This window comes from Lactuca saligna, chromosome 9 (assembly GCF_052625555.1).
Source record: "Lactuca saligna cultivar CGN05327 chromosome 9, ASM5262555v1, whole genome shotgun sequence".
Taxonomy (NCBI): domain Eukaryota; kingdom Viridiplantae; phylum Streptophyta; class Magnoliopsida; order Asterales; family Asteraceae; genus Lactuca; species Lactuca saligna.
In genome coordinates this window covers 127,032,697-127,043,795 of record NC_136425.1, presented here as the reverse complement: position 1 = coordinate 127,043,795, position 11,099 = coordinate 127,032,697, and the positions used below count along the sequence as shown (strand labels likewise).

The following is an 11,099-nucleotide window of genomic DNA, read 5'->3' as shown; positions in this document are numbered from 1 at the left end:
GGTCTCCTTTTTGGTTTATGGATGAGTGAGGTTGGTATTGGGTTTTTCATCTCAAATATGAGTTTGTTTTGGTATCCTTGAGCATAGAGGTGCAAGCTTTATGTATATTTTGGTATCATGCCTGCTTTAAGTCATATACTAAGTCCCTTTTAAGCTTAAGAGATTCATTTAGTCATGTATGGATGTAAAGTTGGTAACTTTATGTGATAATCTGTCACAACCCCGGACCGGACAGCGGAAACGTCCGGAGGCGGGTGACTTCATTGTGCAGTATCATAACAATTGAATATAAATAAAACAGATCAATCCAAACATCATACATTGGGATGACCAACTTACATTGTTTACATATTGTATTTGTTCTTCGAATTACACAAGAGGTACATAAGTAGAAAAGAATCCAAACTACAGCTGAATAGCCTTGCATCAGCATCCCTTGTTACCTACTTACTAGATCCCTGAGAATACAAGTCGTTTTGAAAAGCGTCAACTAAAAAGTTGGTGAGTTCATAAGCATTTTTGTACAAAATCGTTTACACTTGTTTAGATTTGTTCTCGTTGTACTTTCAGAAAATCATATATTTTCTATGAAATCGTTTGGAGTCTTGCCTTAAAAATCATGGTTATATGTGTGCATGACATTACTTTTGTTCATCCTTATAAGGAGTGATTTTGAAAAGTAGTGTGATTTGTAAACGTAAGTTGTGTCCGAGAATAGTTCTTTTGAATAGTAACAATCAACCGTCTCAAGAAAAATCCCTTATTTTCAAAAATGAAATATGGTTGAAAATCTTGTTCCTCTTATCGAGTTAAATTGAGTGTGTGTTCTAGTTTATCATTATCGAAATCGTAGGAAAATCGTTTTCTCCAGAATATCCTATATTTTCTTCTATAAAATAATCGTAAGTTCTGGTTTATCGTTATCGAAATCGTAGAAAATCGTTTTTCTCAGAAAATCCTATATTTTCTGTTATAAAATATTACTGTGTTCTAGTTTATCGTTATCGAAAATCGTAGAAAATCGTTTTTCATAGAGTCATATGCTTTTTACTTTGTAAAATACTAGTATTTCGACTCTATGCTTGTTAGGAGAAAGAATCATGGCAATTATAGACATTCTACACGGTGAAAAAGAAAGGACAGTCAACGCAACAAATGCGAACCATCACCTATCACGTATAGGACAGTCAACACAACGTGCCAAAATTTATTTATGAGGTTGTTCCTTACATAAATTTCTAGTTAATATAACATATTCTAGTGAGTCGTTATAACCATACTAATTATGACGGAGTGCCTGTTTTGGCGTTTGTCAGGCGCCCTCGGTTTGGAAAAGACATTTGTCATGCTAGATTGGCCTATCTAGCTGTAGCGAACAACGAAGGTGCGGGGTGTCAACCCCGTATAGATCTATACACAAATTCCCGCTCTCCCTCCAGGAGACTCGAGCTATAACTCCTTACAGGACTTAAACGTACACTAATATTTTTATATTTAGGTACTTTTGAGATTTGTCTGACTAGAATATTAACAACCTTTTGAGCAATCGTTAGAGATCCATTATTTGTTAGATAAATAATGAAACTAGTACTTATTGAGTAGAAATATCGTTCTCGTTCCATATCGTTGATTGTGCTCATTAACTAGGTGCTCGTGTTCATTCCTTTTCGTTTATTGAAAAACAAGTCCTTTTAGTCAAGAGAAAAAGTGTCAAATTATAATTTATATAAATTTATAACTGCCGGTTATGACACGTATTTTCTGTTTTATGACATATATAACATTACTTATGTTCTTGGAAGTTTTATGACAGCAGCTTATGACATGCAAATGTTTCTGTCATGAAGGCTCTATTTGTATATTTTCCTGACACAAACGTTTATGTTGAATATTTATAAAATACTCCCTAATAGTTTGCAAAATAGTCACAAAGTTTCTATTTTTCAAAAAAAAATCACTAGAAATGGTGTCCACTTAGTAAGATCCCTTTTATAACTTTTCATCTTTAAACATGGAAGCATATATAAAGGGTTTAAGTTGGACGCACTCAATAGTTGGGAGGCTCTTTAGTTCAAAGTATCATTTGTTCTTTGTGAAATTTAGATATCCTTTGTTCATGAGTATATTATTAAATAATAGTTTAATAATATTTCACACACATATAAACATACGTATATATGTAATCATTTAAGAGTTTAGGCAAGATTTGACTTGTACTCTCCCACAAAAACAATAAAACATGGAAAAAGGTGGGGTATGAAGCTCACCTTGAGTTGGTTGAGGAGTTGTTTGGAGTTATGGAGTGAAGATCTCAAGCTTAAACTCTTGCTGAGATGAGGAACTTCCCTGGGAGGGATGCCTTCCTAAGGATGATCATCACATATTATTATGAATAAAATAATATGGATTCATCTTGAAATATAATAAAATATTAGATGAGTGGAGGTATATACCTTAAAATTTCTCAGGAAGAAGTTGAGAAATCCCCTTCCACCAAGATCCTCTATTCTTGCTTGAAGATGAGTTTTTGAGAGAAAATGGGAAAAAGTGAGAGAGAAAGTGGAGTCTAAACTCCCTCATTGTCGTTGCTTTGGAGTATAAGGAAAAGGAAATGAATCTTTGATGCATGGGGATCTGGTGGTCCATGCATGGATATTTGGTGGATAAGACATGGAGTATTGTGATTTGCATGGGAAATGAGGAACTTCATCAAATCACAAAGTCAATCATTTTGTCCTTTTCTTGATTTAGGATAAGGTTTTCCTAAATCCCAACCATTTATTTTTATGAAGAGTATGCTTAAAATAATTAATTTTAGCATAAAATAATGGTTTTAGGGGTCTTAGTTAAGAAAAAGACAAGTTTGGTGGGATTTCCGACCTCAAAATATTTTAAAATGGTGAAAAAGTCCGAAAATGACCAAAATCCGAGGCTAAAAGGTGAAATCCGGAGCTCTAGGGTAATTTACGAAGCTCTTCTTTAAATTCCGAAGCTATATCTTAAATTCCGAAGGGAAGGATGAAGGCTGCGAGGGTCCGAAGTTGCCAACATGGGTGTTCCGGAGGCGCTGTGCGAGTTCCGAAGTCCTTCTTCACATCTGGAGTCAGGTGCGAACCAGGTGAGTCCGGACCGAGGTGCGAGGCAACTTAGCCCTTCCGAAGCACATGCGAGATCTTGTCTGGATGAGAGGCTTCCCCTCAGTCCATCAGAGGGTCCGAAGCAGGGAAGGGTTCCGGACCAAGAGGTTTAGGACTAAGAGGAGTTCGGACCAAGAGGGTTTTGGACCAACAGGTTCCGGACCAAAAGGGTCCTTTTTGGGGTTTCCTCTTCCGGTTTTGAGCTGTTTTCGATTTAGGAAGGTACTTAGGGAGATTTGAGAGAGATTTGAGATACGTGGAGAGATTTGGGAGAAATTTCAAATACAGGGAGAAATTTGGGAGAGGTTCACTATTCTTGGAGAGATTTCGCATACTTAGAGAGATTTAGGAGAGATTCACTATTCTTGGAGAGATTTCCCATACATAGAGAGATTTGGGAGAGATTCACTATTCTTGGAGAGATTTCTCATACTTAGAAAGATTTGGTAGAGATTCACTATATTTGGAGAGATTTCGCATACTTAGAGAGATTTAGGAGAGATTCACTATACTTGGAGAGATTTGGGAGAGATTCATTATTCTTGGAGAGATTTCACACACTTATAGAGATTTGGGACGGATTCACTATACTTGGAGAGATTTAGGAGAAATTCACTATTCTTGGAGAGATTTATGAGAGATTCACTATTGTTGGAGAGATTACACACATTTAGAGAGATTTGCGAGAGATTCACTATACTTGGAGCGATTTCGCACACTTAGATAGATTTTCGTTCTAACAATTTATGGCACCTTAGGAACTCAGATTGAACGCTTAGGTGTGTTAGCACAAGTCTCACAAGAGTCCTTGCTTACCTGAGGACGGAATTTCCTAGCCAAAAGTGTTAGTTGTGACATAATCCAGCTCAAGGAGGTCAGATCTGTGTTGTGGAGCTTTGTCTTAATGGATTAAGTGGAAAAAATCAAGTTTGAGCTAAATAAGGTGAGTACGATGGGTGTATAATCAGGTACGCGTAGCGTAAAAGCCTCCATGCGAGTACGTTACGCGTATGTCCTTGTATGCCCCGTGTACTCGGTCTGTTGGGCTTTGAGTATTTGGACTTCAGTTTGGGCTAACTTTTTTGGTTTGGCTACTTGGGGCTTTATTAGGCCATCTGAGAATATATGTTTTGGTTTAGGAAAAATAAATGGGCTTTTGGGTATGGCCCATGTTAGGGTTTGGGTCCAATTTGGAAAATTAGGGCATGAGTGGGCTTTAGATGCTTTTTGATTTGTGGGCATTTATGACTGAGAGTTTGAGCGTTAGTCTTGAACCAAATGGGAGTTATGGGTGTCGGTTTATATGGTTCTAATGAACCAACATTAAATTTTGAAACATCAGTGAATCAATCGTATCCTGTGGCTTTGGAAATAATATTCTATATTGGATTTTTTATTGCTTTTGCTGTCAAATTACCGATTCTAGCCCTACATACATGGTTACCAGATAACCACGGAGAGGCACATTACAGTACTTGTATGCTTCTAGCTAGAATTTTATTAAGAATGGGAGCATATTGATTGATTCGGATTAATATGGAATTATTACCACACGCTCATTCTATATTTTCTCATTGGTTAATGATAGTAGGTACAATACAAATAATCTATGCAGTTTCAACATCTCTTGGCCAACGCAATTTTAAAAAAAGAATAGCCTATTCCTCCGTATCTCATATGGGTTTCATACTTATAGGGATTGCTTCTATAATTCATACAGGACTCAATGGAGCTGTTTTACAAATAATCTCTCATAGGTTCATTGGTGCTGCACTTTTTTTCTTGGCAGCTGCAAGAACGAGTTATGATAGAATACATCTTGTTTATCTCGACCAAATGGGCGAAGTAGCTATCTCCATGCCAAATATATTTACGATGTTCAGTAGTTTTTCCATGGCTTCGCTTGCATTACTGGGTATGAGTGGTTTTGTTGCAGAAGTGATAGTCTTTTTAGGAATAATTACCAGCCAAAAATATCTTTTAATGCCTAAAATTGCCATCACTTTTTACCCCATATATGGATTGTTGGGTTTGGTTTGGAATTATTTTGATAGCGCATGGATTTTAGCAGGATCTATAGTCAGAAAGTAACAGTAGGTTTCAGTTGTCCGAGGTGAGTCTTCTCACTATATCCATGGATCGAAGGCACAAATGCCAACCCATTACTTGTTATGTGGAATGCTAGTTTTCTCTGTGATACTTGCATTAAAGACCATGGGGGAGCCCATGTCACTTGGATATTAGAACATGGGGGAGCCCATGGCATTCCATGTAAAGACAATGGGGGGAGCTCATGACACTTGGATATCAGACCATGAGTGGAGCCCATTGCATTCCAGGTAAAGACTATGGGAGAGCCCATGACAACTATAGGTATGTCGCTTGATATTCTGTGGTTATATGTTATCTGATATTTTGGGGAATTCATTAAAGCTTTGTGCTAACGGTTTTCAGTTTATGTTTCACGTAGTCTGGTTTTAAAATAGAAGAGCTCGGGATGATTGAAGAGCACACACCACATGTTTTTGTATTTTGTAAATTACTCTAAATTTATGATGTTTTGCAAAATCTTGGTTACCTTGGTTTGATGGGAAATATATGTATTAACGATTTATTAATCTAAAAACAAGAATTTTTATGTCATGATTTTTGGTACGTTACAAGTACAATGTTTTTTTTATGTGGTTAATTTAATGTTTTTTTATGTGGTTAATGTCAAATCTAATTCCTTTTTTGTATGTGGGAGGCTAAAAAATGCAAGGACACGACCTTTTAAGTTGAGTGATATCCCATTTAGTACTCGCATTTTATTTTTACTTTTTTTTTTTTTTGTTAATTTTTACCACACAGATATATCAATGTACAATTTATTTCTTTTTTTCGTTTCTAAAATAGCAATGTAATTTTGGTTTTGTTGATGCCATCTAATTTTTTTCACAACAAAGAAAAAAAAAAATCTATCTTTATTTATTACAGTTACCCAACCAGGGCCCTACCACAAGAAGAAATGAACACAAAATGTTATTATAAACATATTAAGTGAAGTATCTTTTAATTACATCTAACCCTTCAGTTAATCATGTCATTCATTGAAATTTTATTTTTTTGGATATCTACAGTTGGGCCATCGCTGCACAAATTGCCAAATGTACTTTCAATATTTGCAATTACCCTAAAAATCAATGAACATGTGTTACTCTTTTTGCGTTGAACATTAAGAAATAATTAAACAATGAAAAAACATGTATGTTTTCGTCTATGGCTTTAGTTCAGTAATGATGTTTATTTGTATTAATTAATTATCTACAAAAGAATAAATAAACTTTATATAACTATAATTAGATAGATTCGTCATAGTATAAAGCTATATAGGAAAGTAGGGGTGTTGAACGGGTAATTTTTTCGGGTTTCGGGTAATTCGGGTTTTTCATGTTAGAAAAATTACCCGTTACCCTACCCAAACTAAATTCGGGTAATTCGGGTATCGGGTCGGGTTTTGGTAATTCGGGTATTACCCGAAATAAATAAATAAATAAATAAATAAATATATATATATATATATATATATATATATATATATATATATATATATATATATATATATATATAATTTCACCTGAAAATAAATTTAATAAAATAAATTTGTAGTGCTTTATTAGTCTTGTTTATATAAACAAACAAGACATAAACGAAGTTAGTCAAGCTTTGAACATTGAGATTTTTTAATCAATAAATCATGAGATATCAAGTAATTTTTTAACAATTTAATCTAATCTAATAAGATGTTAAAAAAACAAATACCTAAAGATCTTAATTTAAAAGTTTAAATTGTTTAAGATAAATATAGCTATAAGTTTTACCATGTTCTGAAGTTTCGTCAAGATAATGAGTTTGTTAGTTGCAATAAAAACTATAATCAAGAAAACAGTTAAGTTTTAAAGAACGTGATGATATATAAAAATTACTTTTAATATTGTTAGTGTCGTATTGTCATAATAAATATATTTATGTTTTACAATAATGATATAGTTTAAACGTGATCAAATATCTGCTATATAGTACAAGCTCTACAAAAAAAAATAATAATAAAATAAAATAATAATAATAATAATAATAATTTGGGTAATTCGGGTATACCCGATACCCAAAAACATGTACCCTTTACCCTACCCGAAAAAAAATTGGGTAACCCGATTACCCGGAAAAATTTACCCGTTATCCGATTTATCCGATACCCGAAAAAATCGGGCGGGTAATTCGGGTAACGGGTATTTTCGACAAGGCTAATAGAAAGAATAGAAAGTAATATTTATAAAAGAAAGTAAATAATAAATTTTTTTTACAGCAACACTAGTTTTTATTGAAAAAGAAAAGAAACCGTTTTTATTCGTGTTTAATTAGGTTGGTAGTAGAAACCTTGAACTTAAAATCATATGGGTTCAGATGTGGCTATCCCATTATAATTGGATTCCTCTATTACTTGCTTTGTAATTGTTTTGATTTCTTTTGATTTATAATTTGAGATAATGATATAACTTCGTTTTGATTCAACGTTTAATTTGAGAATGTTCTTGAGTAAAAGAGAGAAAAATAAAGAACATAAAGGTTTAAATGGATTTAATAGTCTTGCCACTTAAACAACATAAAGGAAAAGAAAACTGGAATGGATCCATTAAAATCTAACCACTGAGACGAAAATAGTAACTATGATAAATTACATTATAGTTCGTTATCGTAAATATTTCATGTCAATCCTCAACGACGTAGTATGTATTGCAAAACCAGAAACATTTAATGCATAATTGCATATTATAACGTTCGTCAATATCAAATGAAGAAATAATCAACTCTTTAGTTGTTAGAATATCATTTTAAGAGAAATTACATATCTTTTTATTTTTTGTTTTTATAAATCCTCTTCTCCAATTAAATAATAATATGTGTAATATTTAATGTTTATTTAATTATATTAAACAATATTTTAGTATATTAATATAACACATGGTATACTTTAATTAGGTATGATAGATTTACAAGAACGATCTTTAATTTCTCCATTCTTAATTCATAATAAAGTTATATTATAAAAAAAATAACATCATAAATAATTTCAATTTTTTAAAAGAAGATTCTAACAAATAGAAAAAACCAAGTCATATGAAACAATTAACACAGGGAATCTAAAATATAACGCGTCATATTTAAAAATAAATATCTCGAACTTCAAAAATATATAATAGATAATTGACTCTTCTATACATATTTTTTACTATCTTATAAAACAAATCTCACTATTTCTAAAAATAGATTGAATAAAATAATAATATTTTTTAAGACGTTCAAATCATTAAGCTAATTGTACAACTAATCACTAATAAAATAATATTAAAATTTAAACAAACTCCTATAAATCTTCTCTTCCAATATTTTGACGAGATCTTTTTAAAAATACTCAACACTCTATAATTTGGTCATTTCATAAATTTTCTTTATTTTTAATATGACATGTTTTCTAAAACAAACTAATGATTGAATTGAAAATAATCATTCTCCATGAAAAAAAAATTAATTATCGAAACAAACTATTTGTCGCCTGCCGCTTTGTGCGGGTAAACGGCTAGTTTTCTAATAATTGAATACTACTTAAAAATTACACATTTTTTACGCAAACAAGATGCTCGTGTATAATTTGTAACTATTAATAATAGCAACGATTGAATTAATTATATACTTTTAACAGAACAAAATTTTAAAAGTCAACAATATCAGATACTCTATAATTATAATAATAAGGTAATAGATTATTAATTATTCCTTTCCAAGAAGGTTTCAGACCTCAGCCATATATATACAAACAAGATGATCACTACCCTCAAAATACGAAAACATTACCTCTGTTTACCATGACATCTTCTTCTTCTCCAACAACTTTCACCGATCTCCACCCACTCATCATCCAGACCCAAATCTTACCACGACTGGAGGCTCAATCTCTCTCCTCCGCCGCAACTGCATCATCTTATCTACGAGCCCTCTGCGCCGATGACATTCTCTGGTCTGATATCTGCAAATCCACGTGGCCGTCGTTAACCCACCCACGTATTCACCGCCTCATCTCCAGCTTCCCCGCCGGTCACCGCTCTTTCTTCCAAGACTCGTTTCAGCCTCCAATCACCGTCGTCAAACACCCTAATCACCATCGTTCCCCGTCTATCTCTCACCCAGACCCAGGTTGCTCCTTAACTCATCAAACTTTTCCGACTGAACTTATCTCGGCTGTGGACATACGGTACCATGATGACATCATTTACTTCGGAGCCGAATTCACCGACACTACAACCGAATTTCTATCATCAGCGCTTAGGATTGTGTTAAAGGATGATCCAGAAGTCACCGGAATGCCCCGATCCATTGCCTTTAATGTCGAAGACATCGTAGACTCCGACGACGCAACAATATTACACCTTCAAGAGTCTATAACGCTAAACTGGATCCTAATCGATCCGACCCTGAAACGAGTGGTAAACCTATCCAGTATTAAACCTATTCTTGCATGGATAACTGATAGTATCTATCTCCGATACGTCGTCGTTCTACCCGGATGCAACTCAAATGAAACGGTTGAATGTAGAATAGAGGTGAACTTAGGCGCTGGTAAAGGAGGGGCGGCGTTGTTCGTGAGGGAGGTTATACTCAATGTACAAAACGTGGCTTATAATCATTTGAGCGGTAAAGACTTTTTAGTAATTTTAAATAGGACATTTTTTATGAGAAAGACGTTAGTTGAGTGTGGAAGCGACAAAACCATACGCAGTTTGGTGGGTAATAGTTATATTATTCTCATGTTGTCGTTACTATTAGTATCGTGCTTTTGCATTTTTATATATTATTATTGTTATGGGTGAGCAGTCGGATCATTTTTTTTTTTCGGAGAAAATCAAAGCGAATCCGTATATTTTGGTTTTTGAGTTTTAGAGCAAGTCTTGCGAGATATTTGTGAAGGCCACCTGTATAATATGTTTGCAAGACATATGGATTAGATATTATTAATTTATTATAAAAGTAATATAATATATTAATTCAATTGTTTTTAATATCTTTATATGGCTATTTGATTAAAATACTAATATAATTCTTTTGCAACCTTTCAAGTTTTGAAAGAGACACTCCTATATGGCATAAAATAATTGCTTACTTGGCCTTGCAAACCATTTGCAAGCCATTCATGTGGATGGTCTTAGAACACAATCAGTTTCTTGATTTTTATGTTCGCTTTCTCCATTTTTGGGTTAAACATTGTCAAATCGCGATCCTGATCGTATGATCCTACGATCCTAGTTATGACAAACGATCCAGGTCGTAAACAGATCGTATTTGGGGTAAGATCGTAGGATCGAGATCCGATCCGATCCTACCTTTCCTTATTATTTTTTTTAATTTTTTTTTTACAAATGAATTTTTTTTTACCATTTTGTATCCTTTACCCTTTACCAAATTACTATTTATCATTTTGTATTGGAACTTATGACTAATATTTTAAAATTTTTATAACTTTTGAACGAATAACTGAATGCTTGAAATATTTTCATAATTAACTATTATAAATTAAAATTATATTTTATTTTGTGGGATCTTAGGATCTCGATCCCGATCTTGCAAACTTAAAAACGATCCTACGTAGTATTCCAATCTTGACAACCTTGGTTAAACCCATAGATTCATGGTTTTGGTTTGAATTTTTTTTTTTTTTTTTTTTTTTTTTTTTTTTTTTTTTGTACAAAATTAGTTGAATTTGAAAACTTTTTGCAACAAAATGTTGATTTTTATTCCATTTGTAAAAATGGTTTTTTAGGCCCACATAAACCAAGAGTATGAATATAAATTTACATTTGCTACTAAGTTTAAGTTATATTTATTTTATAATATCTTTTTATAAAAAAAAAATATTTTAGGTTTTTTACA

At 33.1% G+C, this 11,099-nt stretch overlaps 1 protein-coding gene across 1 annotated transcript; it reads left to right on the top strand.

The window, feature by feature from the left end:
- The first annotated feature begins 8,992 nt into the window (after positions 1–8,992).
- On the top strand, positions 8,993–10,168 carry LOC145014369 (F-box protein At2g27310-like). The gene has a single exon (XM_078972745.1). It carries the CDS (start codon positions 9,041–9,043, stop codon positions 10,040–10,042), a length of 1,002 nt encoding a protein of 333 aa, XP_078828871.1. The 5' UTR covers positions 8,993–9,040; the 3' UTR covers positions 10,043–10,168.
- Positions 10,169–11,099: the final 931 nt, after the last annotated feature.

Coding starts and splice junctions, on each gene's coding strand:
- LOC145014369 (XM_078972745.1), top strand. CDS start 9,041: ATGACATCTTCTTCTTCTCCAACAACTTTCACCGATCTCCACCCACTC.